Source organism: Pteronotus mesoamericanus, unplaced genomic scaffold, assembly GCF_021234165.1.
Source record: "Pteronotus mesoamericanus isolate MK-2021 breed Mesoamerican mustached bat unplaced genomic scaffold, CSHL_Meso_final scaffold_651, whole genome shotgun sequence".
Classification (NCBI taxonomy): domain Eukaryota; kingdom Metazoa; phylum Chordata; class Mammalia; order Chiroptera; family Mormoopidae; genus Pteronotus; species Pteronotus mesoamericanus.
The window spans coordinates 384,798-409,274 of record NW_026555325.1 but is presented as its reverse complement, the minus strand read 5'-3'; the positions used below and the strand labels follow the sequence as shown (position 1 = coordinate 409,274).

General features: G+C 36.6%; 1 protein-coding gene across 6 annotated transcripts in view; it reads right to left on the bottom strand.

The window, feature by feature from the left end:
• R3HDM1 (R3H domain containing 1) overlaps window positions 1–24,477 on the bottom strand; it is a 199,943-nt gene that overhangs the window by 105,974 nt on the left and 69,492 nt on the right. For all 6 annotated transcript variants that reach the window (XM_054562490.1, XM_054562489.1, XM_054562493.1 and 3 more), the window contains exons 2-3: window positions 13,005–13,213; window positions 11,207–11,417 (exon numbers count right to left, since the gene is read on the bottom strand). In XM_054562490.1, the coding sequence (XP_054418465.1) occupies window positions 11,207–11,377 (171 nt within the window). In that variant the 5' untranslated portion in view covers window positions 11,378–11,417; window positions 13,005–13,213. The remainder of the gene's footprint in view (window positions 1–11,206; window positions 11,418–13,004; window positions 13,214–24,477) is intronic.

Here is a 24,477-nt window from a genome sequence, read left to right as displayed (position 1 = left end):
TGCCAAAAAGGATGTGTATTTTCTTCCATCTTCAATATTAAAATGTCTACACAAAAACATCCATTTTGAGGGTTTTTTTTTTAAAACGCACACTGACATGACAGCTGTCACAACACAATCTAACAAAATTGTTTAGAATGAACTAAAAAACAACTAAGTGCTCTTAGATCTATCTTATGAAAGAAACCCAAATGAATTTTTTGGCCAATCCAATATTTAATAATGTTCAATACAATGAAATAGCCATTCATCTGTTGATGAATGCATCTGGGTTGATTCCATGATTTAGCTATTGTAAATAACACTGCTATGAACATAGATGTACAAATTATCTCTTCCAGATTTCAGCAAATGTTTTAGCATCTATAAGACACAGAAAAAAAAAATTGAGTTTATTGTAAATGCACTAAACACAGGTGCTATTTTAGGGTAGTAAGGCCAAATGAGGCTGGGAAAGGTCATGGTTGAAGCAGCGCGGTGCTCTGGATAGAATAAGCACAATGGAGGTAGGCCAGGCTTGAGTCCTGGCCATGCCACTGGCTCTCCAGGTGACCCTGGCAATTCATTTCCATGAGTGTAGGTCTCTGGAAAGTAGAAGGGTTGCTCAGATCAATTTTGAAAACTCTTTAGCTGTGACTATTTGAGTTCTATGAATCTAATGACAAAATGGCCGATTATTACCTCGAGCTCTTCTTGCCAACTGAGGATCTTCTCTGGAAGACATGTCATCTAATGGATAACAGAGGGCATCCCTCTCTGGGGGGTTTTCTTTCTTCCATGACAGTGGTAGTAGTGATGATAACCTTCACAGATGTCCCTGATTTTCAAATGAGGATAGGTATGGCACTGGATGTGGAGCCCACTGATAATCATGTCTCAGACCTCTGTGTTGACTCTTCTTGGAAATCCCACAGTCCTTCTTGGGTAAAAAGTGAACTGGCTCAGTGGCTTTCTTCCCATTGTCTGTGGCACCAAAACCAGCCTGTCACTGCTCTGGGCTGTCTGTTTCTGCTATCATGTCATAGAGGGCATGTGCCCTTGGAAAACGACCGTGGGGCAGGGACTCCGGTTTCCCTAATCATTTGATTAGAGTGGCTTCCACAGCTTAATGGTTGTTTTCTTTCACCAGTACTGCTGTGTTTCTCTTAGGCATCTTATACCCTCCCTGTTCAAAATATGGCCCCACAGGCCTGTCAATGGGCAACTGGCCTCACCTGGAAGCTTGTTGAGATGCAGAATTTTGGGGGTTTTACCCCCCATACCTTCTTTATTCTGTTTTGTGGTTTTGCAGTATTCCCTCTTTGCCATCCTTAAAGTTGTTGACTTTAAATGGCTCTGGCAGCTTTGACTCCTTGGCCCCTTCCTCTTGGATGTGCAGTTTGTCGGACATGCCCCTGCGAGATAGGAGTGTCTTGGAGGTGGGTCAGGGGCCTGAGAAAGCCCTCCTGGCGGGATCCTTCGGTGTCCCATCTAAGGGAATCACTGCCAAATCCAATGCCATGAAACTTCTCCCCTATGTTTTCTCCTAAGACTTTTTTTTTTTGGCTCTTATGTTTAGGTCTTTGATAAACTTTGTTAATTTTTATATATGGTGGTAGGTTAGAGCCCACTTTCATTCTTTTGCACATGAATATACAGTTTTCCCAGCAGCATTTGTTGAAAAGTTTTGTCCTTTTCCAGTCTTGGCACCCTTTTAAAAATTAACCTGACCACATATGCATGGGTTTATTTCTGGACTCTATTCTGTTCCACTGATCTGTATGTCTTCATGCTAGCACCACAGTGTTTTGCTTACTGTAGCTTGGTAGTAAGTTTTGAAGTCAGGAAAGTGTGGATCCTCCAGTTTTGTTCTTTTTCAAGACTTGGCTACTCCAGGTCCCTGGAGATTTCATATGAATTTTAGAGTGGGTTTCTCTATTTCTGCCCCCAAAAATATCATTTGGATTTTGATAGGGATTTCACCAAATCTATAAATTTCTTTGGGTAATACTGACATTTTAACAATATGAAGTCTTCTAATCCATGAATATGGGATGTATTTCCATTTTGTTACACCAAGTCTTTCACCTCCTTGATTAATTCCTAAGTATTTTGTTCTTTTAGATGCTATTGTAAGTGGTATTGCTTTTATAATTCTTTTCTGATTGTTCACTGTTGTATGGAAATGCAAGTTTTTTTTTGGGGGGGGCATGTTGACTCTATATCCTGCTACTTTACTGAATTCATTTATTAGTTCTAACAGTGTTTCTGTGGAATCTTCAGGGGTTTCTACACATAAAATTGCCATCTGCAAGAAGACAATTTTACTTCTTCCTTTCCATTTTGGATACCTTTTATCCCCTTTCCTTGCTTAATTGCTCTGACTAGAATTTTTACTACTATGTTAAACAGAAGTGGTAAAAGCAGGCATCCTTGTATTGTTCTTATCTTAGAGGAAAAGTTTCAGTCTTTCATCATTTAAAAACATTTTATTTACTTTATTGTTTATGCTATTACGATTGTTCCCACCTTTTCCCCCTCCCCCCTCCACCCAGTCCCACCCTTCTGTCCTCCCTAACACAATTCCCATTATTGTTGTCTGTGCCCATGGGTTATGAATAAATGTTATTTGGTTAATCCCTTCAGTCTTTCATCACTGAGTATAATATTCAATGTGGATTTTTCATATATGCCTTTTATTGTGTTGAGGTAATTTGCTTCTATTCCTAGTTTTATGAATGTTCTGATCATAACAGAGTGCTGTTTTGTAGAATTTTTTTTTCTGTATCACTTGAGCTGATCAGGTTTCCCCCCTCTTTCATCCTCTTAATATGTATTGCATTGACTGCTCTTCATATGCTAAACCTCCCTTACAGTCTAGAAATAAATCCCACATGGTTATGGTGTACAATCCTTTTAATATGGTGATGAATTTATTTTTTTGTATTTTGTTGAAGATTTCCGCCTCACTGTTCATAGGGATATTGGTTTGTAGTTTTCTAGTAGTCTTTGTTTGGATTTGTTTTTTGGGCAATGCTGGCTACACAAAATGAATTAGGAATTGTTCTTTCCTCTTTATTTTGTAAAAGTTTAAGAATTGGTATTAGTTCTTCAAGTGGTTGGCGGAATTCACCTGTGAAGCCATCAGAGTCAGGACTTTGTTGGGAGATTTTGTAAAAAAAGATTTTATTTTTTTGAAAAAGGGGAAGGGAGGGGGAAAGAGGGCAAAAAACATTGATGCAAGAGAAATATCGATAGGCTGCCTCTCACACACACCCAACTAGGGACCTGGCCTGCAACCCAGGTGTGTGCCTTGACCAGGGATAGAACTGGTGACCTTTTGGTTTGCAGGTCAGTGCTCAACCCACTGAGCACAACAACCAGGACTGTTGGGAGATTTTTTTGATTATTGCTTCAGCCCTCACTAGTTATAGGTGTATTATGTATTTCTTTTTCATTTAGTCTTGGTAGGTTTTGTGTTTCTAGGAATTTGTCCCTTTCATCTAGATTACCCAATTTTTTGGCATACACTTATTCATAGTACCTTAATATAGTTCTATTTATTTTATAGAATTGGTAGTAATGTTCCCACTCTCATTTCTTATTTTAGTAATGTGAGTTGTCTCTATTTTTTTAGTCCATGTTAGGTAAAGGTTTGTCACTTTTGTTTATCTTCTCGAAAATTGACTTTTGGTTTCATTGGTTTTTCTGTTGTTTTGCTCTTCATTTTTAACAGAATTTCACTGTCAAAGTAAAAATTTAGCAACTTGCTTAACAGACATTTACTATTACAGAATGATGCTAATTAAATTAGAATTTAAAAGACTTATGGACAGAGACTCTAATTTATAATTTACATTGCTTGATAATCACGTACTGGACAAAAACTAGGCTGATAAATGAGTAAAGAATATGAAACATCCTTAATGGAATTTCAGTTTGAAATGGATTATTAATATATTGTTAGAGCTACTCACTACTAGTTTGGAGAAGAACTGAGGTTCAGTAACAAATGGTTAATGTGTAGTATAAATACACATAGGCTGGTTTTAAATATATTGCCCAGTAGATCTCAGAGCCAAGAAAAACAAACATCTTTAATAATTTCAGTACTTCGGTCTTTTGTTTACAATAAAGGAAATTTAAACAGATTTAAGTTATATTTCAGAATATGAATCTGAAAGAATCCTTAAAACATTATCTCTACCTTAATTGTTTACTCTAAACCAGAGAGCTTTACAAATAACAACAAAAAACCCCAAAAATTAAATCTGTGCAGTCAACTTCATATAAAGGAATGATATATAGGTTTTGTTTTCTATTGTTTCTTTGCTTATCATAATGTATCTTTGGTCTAATATTTTCAGAAATTTTCTTTGCCTATTTTTTGTTCTACTCAGATAGATCCATTTAATGTTTATGATGAAGGGAAAGAAAAACAAAAGTACTGATATCATAAATCATGAGATTGATTGTATTGCTAAGAAATAACAATAATCCTTGAGTTACATTATGTGGTAGTTATAAAAGTAACCATCAATTAATATCACTCAATTAAGAGGAAATCAAACTTATTTCAAAAAGAGGATCAACTATCATTTTAATGATTATGAACAAAATAAACTGTAATGGCTAACACCTTTCAACTAAGACCCTTAATAACCTTGAAGAGCTTACTAATTCTCACTATTTTTCAAGGTAACAGTAAGGACAGTAGTAAGTGTATGGAAGAAAATAATGAACTAAAGTGTTAAATGTCTAGCCAAAGGTCAGGAGTAGTGAAAACAAGATAGATCAAGTGCCAAATTTCTACTAGAATAACAGAAAAGAATAAAGTTTTCTGAGTTGGGATAGTAGACTTTTAAAAAATTTGAACTCCTTAAATATTAATAAAAGTCAACAAATGTAAAGTTACAGACAGGGTACTTAACACAAAGAACAAAAACTACTGCATTGAGATTTTTGGGAGCTTATTTCAAGAAATAGCTTTTACTTTTTACTTTATTACCAAAGGGGAAAAAAAATCTATGTTGGATGATAAGATAGGGACTAATCTGAGGAGACATAACAATATTGCCAATTGTGCTACATTGCCAATAATAAGTAAAACAATTATGATGATTTTAAGTATTATATTATTAATAGCATCTACTATTGTTAGGCTCTAAGTATGTACCAGGTACATTACATACATCATTTTTATCTGTTAAATAGGAAGATAGTTAAGATTTTTATGATTTTATATAGACAGGCTTTTAATCAATCCTTTAAACAGAAACTTTTTTGCATGTTTCATCAATTAAAAAAATCTGAGGCCTAGAGCTTGTTGGGACTTCCAGCCAAGATGGAGGTGTATGTAGACACACTTTGCCTATTCGCACAGCCAACAGAAGGACAACAACAAATTTAAAAACAAAAGGGGAAAGTCAAGGAACATATAGCAAGGACTCATGGACAAAATCAAAGGGGAAGAGCTGAGGGAGGGAAGGAGGGAGGGGGCAAGGGAAAGTGGTGAGGGGTAGGCAGAGACAAATGTATTTGAAAAAATAAATTAAAATAAATAATAATAAAAAAATAACCAGAAATACCAAAAAATTGAACTGCATGGAAGTCTGACAACCAAGAAGAAACATTCATCTCAACTGGTAGTAGGGGTGGACACAGGCACCTAGGACAGAGAGGATGCGTGGCAAGGCAACAGCTGGTAGACTGGCAGTCCCCACATTTGCAAGTGGGTAAACCAGGAGGTACAACTGGGGAGCAAGATAGACCACGCAAACCAGGGTTCCAGTGCGGGAAAAGAAAGCATTAAAACCTCTGGCTGTAAAACCCGGTGGGGCTTGTGGCAGCAGGAGAAACTCCCAGCCTCAAAGGTGACTTTGTTGGAGAGACCCACAGGGTCTTAGAACATACACAAACCGATCCACCTGGGCATCAGCACCAGAAGGGCCCAATCTACTTGTAGGTAGTGGGGGAAGTCCCTGAAAATCGGTGGAGAATGGAACAGGCAGCATTGTTCCTTCTTTGATCCCTCCCCCACATACAGTGCCACAAGGCAGCAGAAATGTGGGTTGCCCCACCCTAGAGAATACCTAACGCTCTGCCCCTTACAAGTAACAGGAGGACTGAGACAAAGAACTATAGCCCAAATGAAGTAATAGATCAAAACTCCAGAAAAAAAATATAACGAAGCAATAAAGAGACAGCCAACCGATCAGATGCAGAGTTGAAAACACTGGCAATCAGGATGTTCACAGAAATGGCTGAGAAAGAGAAGAAAAGTGAAGGCTATACAAAGTGAAATAAAGAAAAATACACAGGGAACCAACAGTGAAGGGAAGAAAGCCAGGACTCAAATCAATGATTTGGAGCAGAAGGAAGAAATAAACAGTCAACCAGAAAAAAAAGAAGGAACAAGAATTCGAAAAAATGAGGAGAGGATTAGGAACCTCTGAGGCAACTTTAAACATTCCAACATCCAAATCATAGGTGTGCCAGAAGGAGAAGAGGAAGAGCAAGAAATTGAAAACTTATTTGAACAAATAATGAAGGAGAACTTCCCCAATCTGGCAAAGGAAACAGACTTCCAGGAGATCCAGGAAGCTCAGAGGGTCCCAAAGAGGTTGGGCCCAAGGAAGCACATACCAAGGCACATCATAATTACATTACCCACAATTAAAGATAAGGAGAGAATCTTAAAAGCAGAAAGAGAAAAGGAGACAGTTATCTACAAAGGAGTTCCCATAAGACTCTCAGTTGATTTCTCAAAAAACCTTATAGGCAAAGGCACTGGAAAGAATATTCCACGTCATGAAAGGCAAGGACCTGCATCCAAGATGACTCTATCCACCAAAGCTATCATTTAGAACAGAAGGGCACATATAGTGCTTCCCAGATAAGGTCAAGTTAAAGGAGTTCATCATCACCAAGCCCTCATTATATGAAATGTTAAAGGGACTTATCTGAGAAAAAGAAGAAGATCAAAAACTAGGAAGAGTAAAATAACAACAAATTGACAACTATCAACAACTGATCCTAAAAACAAAAACAAACTAAGCAAACAACTAGAACAGGAACAGAATCACAGAAATGAAGATCACATGGAGGGTTATCAGCGGGGATGGCGAAGGGGGAAGAAGGGTGGAGAAAGCACAGGGAATAAGAAGCATAAATGGTAGGTACAAAATAGACAGGGGAAGGCTAAGAATAATACAGGAAATGGAGAAGCCAAAGAACTTACATGTATGACCCATGGACATGAACTAAGGGGAGGTGTGTGTGGATACTGTTGGAAAGTGGGATGCAGGGCTGAGGAAATAAAGGGGAGGAAAAAAAATGGGACAACTGTAATAGCATAATCAATAAGATATCCTTTAGAAAAATAAAAAACCCTTTTATTTAACAGTATTAAAAAAATTTGATGCCCATTTATCTCACTGTTGGAGAAATGTGGCCTGTACCCTGAGTTTTTCTGATAACATTACTGTCTTGACATTGCTTTCTTGTCTCCTACTTGCCCTATTGTTCACTTTTTAAAGAAAAACAGTAGAACTTGGGGGAATACCAGATGTAAAATTCTCATTTTAATTGTCAAAGGGCTTATGACAGAAACTAAGAATATATTAAACACCTATTTCAAATGATTATAAATAAAGAGAATTCACTCATATATATCAGAAGTTGTTCATGTATCCTGCACATAGAGCATAGTGAACAAAAATGAGTTCTCTTATTTCCTCCACAACGAGGGTTACCAATACAATTTGGACTGGCCATCCTAGTGTTCAATAAATAGTTTAAGGGGAGATGGATCGCTGTTTCAACTTTTGCAAAATATGTTTTGAACTGTGTTTAAATGCATATATACAGATGAACTCTCCTAGACAAAGCATTTGTCAGGTACAAAGATACAGTTGTAAAAAAAATGGGCAAGTTGAGCTTGAATCTTTAGTAAGTAAGCAGAATACAAGATTCCTAATTTTATATTTCAAGTGTCAGTGATAATCAACAAGTAATTTACCTAAATTTAATCTGAGAAATCTATCCCTGAGAAAAATCAAACAACAGAGGCCATATAAATAAGTCATACAAAAGGAAACAAAGCAACCCCTACTCCATTTATCCAATGTTAAAGATTAGTAGTAGTCTAGTATATTAAATTTCCTCTGGATTTAGAAACCTGACAGACACCTCACCACCTCAATCTTCCAAATACTTAATGATCATAGAAAGTCTTAACTTATAATTTAAGATTTACAATAGAAATAGTATATAGCAATAGAGAAGTTACTAAGCAAAAACCCTTTTCACAATTATTTGGAAACATCCAAGGTGATGCCTAATGTTTGCTGGCCTCTCTCTAGTTTGATGAAATTATTTTTTAGGTAAATGCTACCCTTAACAGACAGTAGAAAGTAGTAAGATTTCCTCACAGTATTAAATAAGCTATGACAACCCCTCATTTAAAAATAAGGTTTTTTGCCATGGCCTGTGTGTCTCAGTGGATTGGGTGTTGTCTCACAAAGTGAATGCTCACTGGTTCGATTCCCAGTCAGGGCACATGCTTGGGTTGCGGACCAGGTCCCCAGGTCGGGGTGTGTGAGAGGCAACCAACTGATGTTTCTCTCCCTCTCTTCCTCCCTCCCTTCCCCTTTCTCTGAAAATAAATAAATAAAATCTTTAACAAGATGAGTCTTTTAAAATAAAATACTAAGGGGATGATCAGGTAATTAAGATTTGGAAAGAGACGAGAGGTATGCTTCCTTTGGTAAACACTGCCATTATCCTAAGTCACTTGAAATATTACTATGCTGAAGCAAGACAACAGAAGTAAGTTATATTCATGCTAGTTGACTTTCAGAATGACAGAAAAGAGAGAAATATATTGATTTATTCAATATTCTTAATAGGAAACCTACATTAATTGGCGCATACATCTAACTTTGAGTAAAAATAATAGTTCCTATTTAAATTTAAACTTTTAGGCAGTATCTTAGAGGTAACAAAGGAGGATGAAATACCTAGTAGTATGTTAGGAAAAAAGGCATTTCATAATAGGTAGCTCAATAGTAAGTGGAAAGGTAAATTCTGTTGACTTTATTTTACATTATATTAGGTAAAACATTTTTTTCTAGTTTTATCTACTTGCATTGCTAATATCTATTACTTAAACCTCTTCTGTATAAGTTATTTCAGCTCTAAACCTCTTGCCAGACACCTGGCATGGAGGCTTCTTGGGCCTCAAAAAACTCCAAGCAGAGTAAATAGAACCAAATTCTTAATAAACATTTGACTAAGCAATGCATACAGCATTCAATGGATTAACATAAAGTGAATTCTCATATTCTCTGTTCTTCCTTCCAATCTTTACAGTTACTAGGCTATATGGAACATGATGTCTGAGACCATGCCCATTTTTGCTTACTATATTATTTCTTTGGCATAGGTTTTCAGTAAGTGTGTGGAGAATGCATGAAATTTTCCCATAATATAAACAACTGGACCATACTATAGTGAGCCCCTGATGATAGTGGTCATCAGAATGCATTTGTGCTTACAGGCAAGACCAACACAATAGACATGGTAGGAAATTAATCCAAATTAATCCCTTGTTGATAAGCATAATCTGGAAGAGTGAACATTAGGTATAGAAAAGAGACTACAAGAAAATCTTTTAGTATTTCAATCACTAATGCGATAGAAATTTTAGCAGATTTTCTCTGATTCAATTAGGACCCCAGCATGCTGCCATCACCAAGTGTACTGACTGCAGGGATGGCAACGTCTTATTTTGAAAAGTGCTATTACTAAAAATGACTAGAAAAAATATGTTGTTTTTCCCAATTTCTTAGTTACCACTTGACTATACCTAATTGGTGGGGCCTAAATGCTTTTTTATAGGTGTATGACTTACTATCATTTTCTAACACATTTCTGACACATAATGGGCAGAAAAGTTTTAGACTGAATAAATGAAATAACCTTTAAAATGAAGGTATAATTTTTGGCATGCAGTCCTCAAGTTCTTTAGGATACAGAAAAAATGTCAGAATATTTCCTCCAGGGGTAGAATTTGTTATTCATAGGGTTAAACTGAAACAAAAGAGTTAAAGATAGTACTTTAAGATAACTCTTAGTGATAGATTAAAGATCTTTCCTACTGATAGGCAGAGTCTAATTCCCCTTCCCTTGAAAATGGGCTGGCTTTATTGACATGCATCATCGAAAGACAACAGTGGAAGTGACATTCTGGGACTTCTGAGCCTAGTGGAAAGAGACTTGCAGCTTTGCTTGGCTCTTTTAACATTCTTCTGGGACTCCTGAGTCACCATAATAAGTCTGAATACCCTGGGGCCTACATGCTGGAAGGACTATAGGTAAGTACTCCCAGTTTCAGCTAGCCTACATTCCAGCAATTGGCACCAAAGTGCCAGATATGTGAGTAAAACAGTTTTGGACCTTCCATGCCAAACCACCTGCCAGTTAAACATTAGTGAGGGTCTTCTTTTGACTCCTTGTGCAGTCAGCCAGCTCTTGTTTCATCTTCCAACTCACAAATTATGAGATATTAAAAAATGAAATACAATAGAATTTCAACAAATTTTGTTTTAAAATTGTTAGCTCTTTGTTTTGTGGTAATATGTTATAGAGTTAAGAGATAACTGTAACATTTAGAACTAAATACTATAAGCATGACCTGAAAAAATTTTTACATATCTTGAATCTGTTGACCAACTTCCCAATTTCCATCTATGCCTGGGATGAAAAGCTTTCTCAGTGGTTAGTTCTAAGTTATCATGTATGTGTAGCATTAAAAGTCTTATGTGAATTTTTTTTCTCCAATCTTTTTTCTTAATTATTCTCCTGAAGGCTGTTTTTGCAAACAGAACTTCTGCAGTTTCCATCTCTTTATTTTTCTATCCTGTAAGAGCTCTAAGGTTAAATTCTGAACTCTCACAATACTGATAAGGTACAGAATGGAATGAAAATGTAGAAAGCCAGTAAAAAAAGTATTGGCCACTATAAATGAAAAGAATTGTATTCCAAGATACAAGCAAATCAGAGCTAGACTCAACAAACTAATCCAGATGGCTCAAAAGCCAGCTGATAAGCATGTTTCAATTGGATCAACTTATCCTTTTAAAAGTCTGAAAGTGAGTTTTGTATAAAGAGGTTAATTATATATTGAATATTCAGTATTTGTAGCCAGAGAGAAAATCCTGTTTACCTGAAAATCAATATTGTTGTCAATACAATGCTCATTCTTCTCTGCCAAAATCTTCCCATAGTTCTCTGATTTGGTAAGATTTTCAGCTCTGGTTGAATCTTTCACTTCTGCCTCCAAATCCTTCATTGTTTCAGTTTCATTTTTTACATTAACAGTATCAGACATCCTCATCAGCAAAGGTTATTTTAGAATTCTACAGGGAACTTGAAGCCTTAGGAAAAAAGAAATAAATTTTAACTTAGTCTGAAATATTTCTTGTATTAAGTTACCACACAATATCACCTGGATACTTTCGATGTTCCAGAAATAACGTTGAGTATACCCAGATAGAAGCAAAATTCCTGCTTTCAAGGAGTACACAGTTTAGTGGCAGACCTATTCAAATTAAACAAATAAACAAAAAATCACAATGCAATGAGGTAAGAGCTATCATAAGGGCATGAGGTAATTTTGATGCATAGAGCACTTGTGAAAGTTCCTAAGAAACTTTAAGAAGTAAGCCATATCGAGATGGGAGGCAATGGATGAATGTATTTAAAATGTGTTTTTGGATGATTATTAGAATTTTTTTCCCTAAAGGGATATTATGAGTATCATCCTGTGAGAAAAATATTGTCCTATCATAGTTTTTATTTATAGAGTCCTAAAATTCCAAATTTCTTACATTACCCTGCAAATCTGAAAGGAAATAATTAAACAGCAACATGGTATACAAAACACAGCTGTGTATCTATATTAGTAACTGTTTGACATTATGAATTGAGAATTTAAAAACTCTCCTGACTTATGTGATCCAATGCCAAACAGCACATATTACCAGACAGTCTAGTTTATGACTCCATAAGGTGACAATATTATTTCATGCTTTTAGTGAGTTTAAGAAAACACTGGGGACTTTACACTGAATATCAAATAGAAGTGTAGCAGAGATAGCTTTCATTTTAGAAAATGTGGACTTAAAGAGCAGAGCTGATGTAAACAACTTTTTCTTTCTAGCTTTATAATAATGTCAAAGTTGTATAATCACATCCAATGCTGATTTGACACAAGTATATATCACTGATTACCACATTCCATCATCTCACATAATTACAGTATTTTTGGGGGGATGCAAGAAAAACTTATTTTTTAGTGTGTCAAAAAACTTAAGATTAATTGATAGCTAGGTAGAGGAATGGATATAGGTGGATAGGTGTAGGTTTACCTAAGTATAATAAAATGTTAATGGTAGGAGTGGTTATATGGTTGCTCCGTGTAAAATTCTTTAAATTTTTCTGTACTTTTGAATATTTCATGATAAAATCTTGAGGGTGGAAAATACATCTGAAAAGTTTTAAAAGACAGGGAGAAATAAATCCTAAAGTAGACTCACAGGTAGAGTCAACTGAATAAAGAACATGTCTTTCTTCTGGCTGGTGTGACCCAGTGGACTGAGTGCTGGTCTATGAACCAAAAGGTCCTTGGTTCAATTCCTGGGCAGGGCACATGCCTGGGTTGTGGGCCAGGTCCCTGGGTGGGGATGTTTGAGAGGCAACCAATCAATGTTTCTCACACATTGATATTTCCCTCCCTCTCTTTTTCCCTCCCTTCCCCTCTCTCTAAAAAGTAAATAAAATATTTATTAAAAAAAGAATATGTCTTCCTAGATTATATTTTTTACCAATGTTAATTTTCATTCTCCAAGAAATAAAGTTACTAAGGAGAAGAGAGTTACTTAAAATACCCTGACTCTTTGCTTTTTACATGCAATATTTTGAAAGAAAAAGGATTATGTTTTTCTCAGGTGACGAGAGGTTACCTGATGTGTCTTATGGATTTTGGATTGTGGTATCCCACAAAAATAAAATAAAATAGTCCAAGGTTCTTTTTCACAGTTGTCAGCCAGGATGTCAATTGCACTGAACCATCTGGAATCTGGCAGGAGTCGTCCCATGTCCTTGTCACCACTGTAGATTCCTGGACTGAAATGGACTGTCGTGGATCAAATATACCATACCTTTCAGTGGCCTAAAAATAAAATAAATAACACATTTAAACAAAATAGTCAAATGAAATGGAATAACACACAGTAAACTGAAAATTAAAGATATGACTGCTGGTGATATTATTTTGTCCTAAACAAGAGTCAGAACGCTTAGTTTCAACTAATTCTGACATGTATTTCTTTTGTGAGCCTGAATAAGTCACTGAGGCCACCTAGAGAGTATAGCGGTAAAAGTAGAAGGGAGAAGAAAGCAGGTAACATATAATAAGAGCTTACTATGTGGACAGTGTTGTAAGGGAGATATTATCATCACTTACAGAAAAGGAAAAAAAGGTTTCCCTGAGATCACAACCAGGACTGCCTGACTCCAAGAACTATGACTTCTAGAATTTTCACCCAGAGGTAAAACACTTAAGAATTGAGAAGAATAATTTTGAATAAAAACCACACTCTAAATTTTTAAAAGAACAAAAGACTATAATAAGCCATTTAATATTTTCAAAGAAACCCACATTGTTGTTAAAGGCAAATGTTTCTAAAGAACAAAATGACTATTTTTAAAGACATCTAGAAGATCAATGCCAATATTCTGTCATCTGCTTTTTTCATGCCCAATTTTCATTCTTGAAAGTAAAGCTCAGTATACAATAGTGATATCTTACAAAGTGATCACAAAAAAGTCCAGTATCCATGTCACTGTACAAAGTTGTGATATTACTGACTGTATTCCCTATCCTGTACTTTATATCCCAATGACTTATTTATGTTATAAATACAAGTTTGTATCTCTTGATCCGTTTTACCTTTTTGCCCACCTCCCCAACACCCAGTCCTCTGGCAACTATCAGGTTTTCTGTATCTATGACTCTATTTAGTTTTTTAGATTCCACATATAAGTAAAATGATACAATATTTTGTCCTTCTCTGACTGATTTTACTTGCCATAACACCCTGTTGGTCTATCCATGCACAGACACACACTCAAGGTGGGGCAAAAGTACGTTTACAGTTGTGAGTACGTGAAAGTTTATTCTTCAATTTTTATTTATTAGTTGCTGTATTATTTTCCATATGACAACTATAAATGTACTTTTGCCGCTCCCTGCATATGAGTTCTGTCCAGGGAGTATCCAGCCACATACTATGAAAAATAGAGACATTTATTGAAGGAGACAGAAGATGCAAGAAACACTGTACATAGGACAATAACGCCTCAGTCCCCTTCAAAGTAGGCACCTTGGGATCTCACACAGTTCTCCCACTCGCCATCAGCTGCCCCATCATATTTTCCTAAATCTCATCTACAGTCTGAAATCTCTTCCCTTTCAAAGGTGATTTTATTTTTGGGAAAAGGCAGAAGTAGTAGGGTGTAAAATGTGGGCTGTAGGGGACTGAGTTACCTGGGTGATTTGATGTTTCACCGTAAAACTCAGCACAAGATGTGATGCATAAGTGGGCGTGTTTTTGCGATGAACCTGTGAATCATTAGTTTTGCCCATAGCTGTGGCCTTCTGAATCAACTGAATAGTTTCCACAGAGGAATGTACATGCTTAATGCATAATTTGATGCATATTTGTTGTTCTATCACTCAGTCTTTCTGAATGCGATGGCCACACAGTACACATGCTGACTCAAAGGTGTCTACTGCCCTCACTGACTAGTACAATGAAGTCGTCATTGTTCACACATGTGTATTCCAGTCCACTTTCCTTGGCTGCCAGGTTACATAGATGTGCAAACTGTTCTTGTTACATTAACAAAAGCTGGACTTAACCTGGACAGACCTCATATATCCACTTCTTTATCCACTCATCTATTGATGAACACCTAGGGTGTTTCCATATCTTGGCCATTGTACTTAATGCTGCAGTGAACACAGGGGGTGCATATGTATATTTTCAAATTAGTGTTTCATTTTCTTCAGATAAGCACCCAGAAGTGGAATTGATAGGTCCTTGTTATAGCCTATGTTTTAAATTCTGTTTTGTCTTTGATGAAGAAAATAAAAACAGGCATGGATATATGGAACAGACTGACAGCTGTCAGAGAGAGGGCGGTTGGGGAAGTGGATGAAAAAAGGTAAAGGGTTTAAATAAAACCCCCCACATATATGTGTATATATACGTAGACACAGAAAACAGTGTGGTGACAGAAGGAAAGGGGGTTGAGAGTAGGTGGTGGTGGGTAAAAGGGAGGGGGAACTGGGTATGGAAAGAGACTTTGCTTGAGGCAATTTGTGTTTGATGCAGTGTGTAAATGATGTTTTATTGGGTTGCACACTTGAAACCTGTATGGTTTAGAGAACCAATGTCAACCAATAAATTCAATTAAAAAAATAAAGTCTATTTTGTCTAAGCATTGCTATTCCAGCTTTCCCCCCATTTTCATTTTCATGAAATATCTTTTCCCATCCCTTTGCTTTTACTTTCTGTGCATCTTTCAACCTGAAGTGAGTTTCATGTAGGCAGCATATGTAAGGGTCTTGTTTTTTATACAGTCACCCTACGTCCTTTGAATGGAGCCCTTAGTCCATTTACATTTAAAATGTTTTTTCAATTTTATTTTTTCCACCACCATTTAAACCCCCATCCTCTACATTTTCATCCCCCCTGCAATATAAAGTAATTATTGATAGGTATGTAGTTATTGCCATTTTAATTGTTTTCTTACTGAATTTATAAGTGGTTGGTCTACTATCTTCACTATATGTTTGCTTTTATTAGAGAGATTTCTTTTTTAAAGATTCATTTATTTTTAGAGAGAGGAGAAGGGAGGGAGAAATAGGGAGAGAAACATCAGTTGTCTCTTGTTGGGAAACGCTGTGCCTGGTTTCAGGAGCTGTACCCTGCCAACAGGCTGCAGGGCCCCAAGGCTGGAAATATTCAGGAGGCTCTGGAGAAACAGGATCCTGAGTAGATATAACGTGTCCCCCTGCCCCCAGCAGAGGTGTAGCTCCTGCCTCTCTGCTTTGCTTTGTGATGGTCTCTGCCAACGACAGGTAAGGCCCCTTGGGAGAGGGGCAACCTAAGCCAGGCATCGACTGATACAGGTGGCAGACAAGAAATTGGGGGACATGAGAAGGGGCAAAAAGGCCTCCACACCTCTCGGCTTGGCTTGGACATGGCTGGGGTCCTCATTGCAGCCCAAAAGCAGTCTCCTTATCTCTTGGTGGTTCCCTCCCCACACCTGGCTCAGGCTTGAAACACTGCAGGAGTCAGCTCTAAATCAGTCTGGCGGTTGCCAGGGAAATCAGGCCTAAAAGTAATTTCTTTAAAGTGTGCTTTGTTCTTCCCTCGGATCTCTGGCCAGCTGCTGCTTCGAAGGACCTTCGCATTATTTACACCCCTTATCCTTTATCATTAAGGTGCTTGCTCTTATCTTCATTCTCTTTTGTGTATACTAGTCTCCTCTCAGACCACGTAAATCTGTGAATTCCTGTCACAACTTCCATGGACACACTGGCACGCGAGGCAGACCCCTGATCCCGTTGGATGTGAGTCCTGGCCAGAGCTATTGTGGGCTCACTGGTGTGCAAAGCAAGCCTTCAGTGCGGCTGGCTGCAAGGTCCAGCCTTGACTGCTGCAGCCACAGTGCCGTATGCTGGTGCTGACTGAGGCTGTCCACTGGTTGTGGCAGACAAGGAGCAGCTCTGGAGGGGTACCAGTCTGGGTGAGTCCTCAGCGAAATGCTAGGGTAGGGTGAACAGTGTTAGCAAGGTTAATGGAGCGTGTCAGAAATGGTGCCTGCCAGCATCAGCTAGGCAGAAGTTACGGAACAAAGGGAAAACAAAGGCTCCTACCAGCACTTCTGACACCAACATATTTCTGTCCATCCAGTACATATCATATAATTAGTCAGTATATCACCTTCATATATGACCCACCTGCTTTTCAAATTGCTGCCTCTGTTCTGAGACTCAGAAAGAATACAACCTTGGTTTCCAACCTCCCTTAGCTTTCCCAGACGTAAGCCCCAGTGGTTTTCAAAGCCAGAGGGTATGGGTGCTCCTCTTCCTGGTGCAGGTTCCCAGGCTAGGGTTGAAACCACCTGGTCTTCAGGGGAGACATCTGTGGTTGTGATATACCTCCCATTTGTGAGTGACCACATGGGGAGTGGAGAAGGGTAGGTGTGTAACTAGGCTTAGCCTCTATCCCTCCTACTTGTTTCAATGAGATTTTTTCTTTATATCTGTAGGTGTAGAAAAATCTGTCCTGCTAGTCTTCAGGTTATTCTCAGAGATATGTTCTATATGTCGCTGTAGTTTGGTGTCAATTAGATGAGATGAGCTCAAGAACTTCCTACTCCACCATCTTGAACTCAAAGCCAGGAGATGTGTTTTTGACTGTCAATTTAGCTTATCCGTGACATGCCATTTCTTGCAGTTGGTATACTGCTCCTCAACAATTGTCCAATGTCATCTGCTTCCTTTTTTAAAAAAAAGATTTTATTTATTTATTTTTAGGGAGGTGGAGGGAGGTAGAAAGAGAGGGAGAGAAAGATCAATGTGAGAGATAAACATCAATCAGCTGCCTCTTGCATGTGCCCCAAACATGAACCAAACCCACAACCCTGGCAGGTGCTGACTAGGAATCAAAACAGTGACCTTTCTCTCGGCCAATTGAGCCACACCAGTCAGAGCCAATGTCATCTACTTTTAAAGACAGTTTCTTTCTTTCTTTCTTTCTTTCTTTCTTTCTTTCTTTCTTTCTTTCTTTCTTTCTTTCTTTCTTTCTATCTATCCATCCATCCATCTATCTATCTATCTATCTATCTGTCTATCTATCTATCTCTATCTGTCACCCGAGGACATTATTTCATTGCTTTTAAAGAGGCGAAGAAATAAACACCAACATGAGAGAGAAACATCGATAGGTTGTCTCCTGTATGCATTCTGAACAGGAACTGAACCCACAACATTTTGGTATAAGGGATGATGCTCCACCCAACTGAGCCACACTGGCCAGGGCTCATTTTATATTTTTTGGTACAAGTGAATACATCACAGCAAATAAACAACTATTAAAATCCTTTATAGCTCTGCCACCTTCCTTTCACAATTTTGTTGTTTATAAACAGAATAGCACAGTTTCAAGGTGAAAAAACTGAGAATAACATCAAAGTACCAGAAGATAAAATTCTAATACTGCCAAGTATGCATAGAACAATTCATATCTTATGCTAACCTCAAAAACTATTTTTGAAATATCATTCAGAACCCTCACAGAGATTCTCCTTAGTTTTTACGTTTCAGTTGCACTGTGTTTGACTAAGGGATACTAAAAAAGGAGGTAGCAGAAACAAATGTCAAAGTTATTTTTTAACTGACGTTGTCATCTCAATCTGCCCAAGGTTACTGGGCCACTAAATCAAATGCCTAGGTGTTTTTTGTTTGTTTTTAAGTTGCTCCATGAGAAAAGAGTAATTGAATAAAATGGAGTCACTCTGGTCAAGCTGCTAAATTAATATCGAGTAGGCTGAGGCAGGAAAAAAATAATTGTTTTTGCTTTAACTAGCCCAGCAACTTAAACTTTTCAGTAGTGTATCGATGCCTGGAGATATATATATATATATATATATATATATACATATATATATATATATATAAAACATATAGATAACCCTCTGAAGAACTTAGGAAAGAATGTTCATGGTTCCAGACTATCTGGCATACGTTATCCAGACCACTGGATATCTGAAGATTACATCTCAGACAAGAGGCTAAAAATGCATAACTGATTTTTCTCAGGAATGTACCTTTTACTATATAAATTGTCAATTTTTCTTTCTTCTTCAGAATACTGATAGCTTTTCTGATTTGCAAATCTCAAGATCCCTGAATAAATCTCTGCCATTTATTTCTAGCCAAAGCTACCTGATATGCAGCAATGAACTGACAACCAAAAACAAAAAATAAAAAATTATTTCAGTATAATTTTTCCTCATTTTAACATTTTCCCTCATAAATTACAGACACAAGATGGCAGCATTAACTAAGCAGCCAAATTTGTTCTTTGTAAAGTGACTGTGATTTAATCAAGAATTCTTGAATTTGAAATTCTAAAAAAGGAAAGCTGTGATCCACTTAAGAAATAAATAATGCACAGGCTAAGGCAATAACTGCAAGGGGTAATGAGGAAGAGGCACAATGCGAAAAGGTGAACCCTCAGAATTCTAAGAAGATAAGAAGGTTCTAAGAATCCCCATGAAGCCTTAGAGACCACCTAGTCCAATCTTATTTACAATGCAAGTTATGAACATCCAGAGGTCAAATGATTTGTCCAAATACAACCAATATGTAGGGATAATACTTGCTAATATGCTATGTCACTAGGCAACAAACTAAGTGAATGAATGATTTTGAACCAAAATGACCAGATATTGACTGGAAGGACGCAATGGTATAATAGAGTGATCAAATTTGCTAGCATGAGACCTGAGTTTAAATCCTAGATCAGCCAGTTAAGACTTTGTTAAATTATTTAATCTGTCTGAGCTATAATTTTATGACATATAAAATGAAAAAAAAGAAAGAATATTTATCTCATAACTTTGTTGGGAGGATGGAATGATCTGCGCACCCATTACAGCCTCTTCCCCAGATTCTGCACTCCAAACATGTTAGCTCTCTTCCATGGTCAGGATCACTCTGGGCCAGCAGATGGCTGAAGTCTAGTTTGCTGTGTCCTGGCTACACCCTGCAGATTGACAAGAGTTCCATCACGGGTGTACAGTGGCTTTGCATGCCTCAAGTTTTCTAATGCATGTACCCTACAAAGATCAATAGAGGAGAATGAACACTACAGATTGTGTGAATGTGTGTATGTTATGGAGTGAACGTACTTGCTGGGATACATAATCCCAACGGACTCTCATTTTGAGCCTTCCATTTCAACATTTAAAATTCACAAAACTTTGCGTTCTCCTACATATTAATGTGCTTTAAATAACAATCTATTTCCTCTCCAAATCTTCAGGTAAAAGAGATACTCCAACTTTTTTTACCCACTAAAACAAAAAGCCTTTATCTTGGGACAAAGCCTACACTTTTGAGGTTACCTAAGACTGTGTGGGCATGTGGGTACCATGCAGAGAAAGCTACAAGACAGGCATGGAACATGTATCGGCCACAACATTCAGGAGTCTACTAAATGCACCACCCTAAAATGTAATAAATAGTTACACATTAAATGAAAGTGACTAAGAAAGTTACATGAATTTGGTTAAGTTTCTATAATAGAGAGACAACTTAGAGCAAAAAAGTTGAACAAAACTTTGGCATTTATTAAGTGTATACATCTCAGTACTGAGAATTACATACTGTTAACTGATATTTAAAAAAAGAATTTCTCATAATGTTTCAACCTAAAAGAGATGGATATATGTGCTCAAAATTCATATTCAACTTTGTAAAAACTTTCTTCCAATCACTAACAATGTTATTTTTTAGTAACAAGTCAGAGATTTGATTACATACAATTTCTATGCTACTAGGTAGCCAACAAAAGAGAAATGCCACATGTATATATTTATAATAAAATCGTCAGAAGGATATGCCCAAAAAGGCTGGTAAAATTAAAGATCATAACCTAAAAGAAGTCCAACTATAAAAGTACTAGGAAATGCAGGAAAAACTTTCATAATTATTGGGTGGGAGAGTCCTTCCCAAGCATGACATGAAAGTCTGTAAGTTATCAAAGGAAAATATTAACAAAACTTACAATGAAATTTTAATATTTCTATATGACAAAAATATAACAAAGAGATTTAAAAGGAAATGATATAGTCAAAATATTTCTAATGCAAAAGAATCAAAATCTCTGAAGGATTTCTTATAAATAAAGGGGAAAAAGAAAGCAAAATGGGGAATAGGCAATTTACAAAAGAAACAAAAACTAGCACCAAAAAATAATACTGTGTACAGGTTGTCATGTGGTACTTACTGCTGTAACAGCTTTCATTATTAATTCACTTAAAGACAATAATTCTAAAAAGTAGGCCTTATGATTACCCTTGTTTTACAGATTAGGAAACTAAGGTAGAGAGAGTTTAAGTGATTTGTCCAAGAACACACAGTGAGTAAGTGCGAGAATTAGGACATAAACAGGGCAGACAGGCGCTCCACTCCAGGCTCTTACCTACAATGCTATGCTACCTTTGATAGGTATCAAGAAGAGGGACAATTTGGGTGTATAAAACACCTTTATTTCAAAAATATTTATAACATGCAGTATCTCGTTAAGACTGTGGCTCAAGGCAGAAAGGAAACTTACCCTTTTCACATGGACAGGTGCTACATACTATTCTTTGTACAGAGGAAGACAGCACCATTAACTTCATATTAATGGCCAGTAGGGCTAATCGCTATTGAATGATCAGAACTGCCAGGTAACCACACAATTTCTTTTAATCTCCTTCTCTTTTGTGATCCTACGCATCAAACTATGTAAATCTGCTTGGCAATAAAGTTTCAGTTTGTGGCTAAGGAACAAAGTAATGCCTAGTAGTTTACAAATGATAAATATGCATAGCTAAGTACTTTCCTAAAGGTAACAAAGCAGGGAAGAATTCAAAACATTTGGAAAGGCAGATCAGTATATACAGTCTATGAATGAGTAGTTTCTCTTTTGAAAATTTCAGATAGTATTTTCAGCAACAAAAATGCAATATTGATACTGCTAAATCAAAGGATCACTTTATTATGCTTAGGGCCTAATTTTTGGTCCTACAGCACAAAAGAATTGAAAAGTTAGGCAATTAAAAAAAAACCCTAATTTCACATAATGAAACCCAGTTTACTCTAGGTTAACAACATATCAAAAAATCATTTATTTATTTATTTATTTATTTATTTTGTGGGTGGGAAAGAAATCTGGATCCTACAGGGAGAAATAAAGTGCTCTTCACATGAATGTTGAGGGGGAAAAAAAGAGTTACATCATTGAAGTGATCTGAATAGAATTTGGCAAAGAGATTGCACTATTCTTTCCTTATGACTACCTGGTTATTCAATGTCATTTCATTAGATGGACACAATGCTATATTTCTTCCTTTAGTGGAAAAAAAAGTAAGCAGGCACATTCATAAAATAAACCAAATGCACAAAACCAACACACATTAGCTTCTCCTAAGGTTATAATGACACAACCAATTGGACAAAGGTCTCAAGTGAGAAAGGCAAGGAAAACTGGTTCATGCTTTATTTAGAAATAGTGGAAATTCTCATTCTCAAATCACTTGTCAGTTACTTAAACAAGAATATAAGCACCAACATTTGAAAATGCTAAATGTCTATGTGATTTATGAACAATTACTGTCATCCAAAAAAAATTTACTGCGTATCCCCAGACAGCAATATAGCCACTATTAGCTGTATCTGAAAAGAGCAAAAGAGAAAGAACTACCATGACCTGAAATAGTTTTTAGTTAAATGTCAAATAATAGGTTAATAATGACATTTATCAACAAATACACAAAATAATCTTAACAGGATATTTAAAGAGAGGGAAAAAGACCCCTTTTTTTTGTAAGTTGAAGAATGGGAGAAAAAATATTTTTAGTGGAGCCCTGTAAGACTATCAGACAAATTACTTTTAGGGAAAATGTTGTTGAAGTGGTAAGGTTTTATACAGATGTCTTGCATTCTAAGTGGAGAAATGGGGATGATAGAAAAGAGAAGCCCATTTAATAGAAACAGTATTAACTGAGGATAAAGACAGAAACATTTGGTAATACCTAGAGTTAGCAAGGACATGGGGAATGGGAACTCTCAAACACTTCAGTTCATTTTAGTAAACAATTTGTGATATTGAATGAAGTTTAAATTCTTCAAGTTCTAGAATCTAACATTTCTTCCTCTGGACCTACACACTAAAGAGACTTGCAAGACATACAAAAACATTCACTGCATTGTTTTATTTAAAAGCAAATGGTTAAGACCAAATGTCGTCTATTGATAGAGAAACTGAGGAAGCATTACTGTGCTATACTCACACTGAACAATAAAACAATTAAAATAAACAAACTACAGCTGTACTAAAGTCTCCAAAAGAATGTCAGAATGTTTAATGAAAAAGCAGAATGATCTCCATGATACAATGCAACTTATGCAAAAATTTAAAAACCACACAAGCATGGATAGGAAGGGTACATACCTATTTCATGTTAGTAATTATCTCTAGAGAGGGAAAGGAAGGGTTTAGGCTAGATTAAAAAAAGACTGTAATGATGGCTTTATTATTTTATTTCTTAAAAAAAAGATCTGTTGCAAATATAAGAAAAAGTCAGCATCTGCTAATTCTGAGTAGTAAATACTAAATGTTTGTTACAATACTCCCTTTCCTGGACTTGCTACTTTTCATTAATGTTATAAATACAAACAGCAGGACAATAGCATCAAAGGTGGCTATATTTGACGTTGAGATTAGAAATTTAGTCTTGATTTTTTGAGGGATGTGAAAGCCCAAATGATAGAGGAACTACTTTAAGAGAAGCCGTGGAGAATTATTTTAACTACAATATAGATAAACTCTGTTCTAGCAGGTAAAATGTTATGCAAGTTGTGCTGAAGTTACTAGAGTTTAAACAAAGGATTAAGAGGTGAAGGCTGAAAAGGAAAAAAAAGACACTTCATTTTTTAAAAGGCTTTATTTATTTATATTTAGAGAGAGAAAAAGAGAGGGAGAGAATATTGATCAGTTGCCTCTCGTACACACCCCAACTGGGGACAGAACCCATAACCCAGGCATGTGCCCTGACTGGGAAACTGAAGCAGTGACCTTTCGCTTTGCGGTATGATGTCCAACCAACTAAGCCACACCAGTCAGAGCAAAAAGAGATTTCATTCATTCTAATCTTTTGATTAGAAACTATGTGCTAAGCACTGCTTTAAGTGTTGAGTATATACCTGCAAACCAAGCAAACAGCACCTCAGTACTCAAGTGCTTATAATCTACTGCAGACAAAATAAACAAGACAATTACTGATTATGATATGTACTTTAAAACTAACAATATTAATAGCAAACCCTTAAATAGCTACTTATTTAAGTAGCTATTGAAAACAGAGCACTATTTCCAATGCTTTAACTGTATTAATCCTCATAACAACCCTATCAGCTGGCTGCTCTTATTATCACCTTTTTACAAATGAGGAAGCTGAGGTAGAGAAAGGTTAAGTACCTTGCCGAAGATTACAAGAATAATAACTGGCAGACAGGGTTTGCATTTAGGCAGTCAGGCTCCAGAGCCCTTGCTAGTTAAGCCACTACCTATATACGAGGTCTGTCTG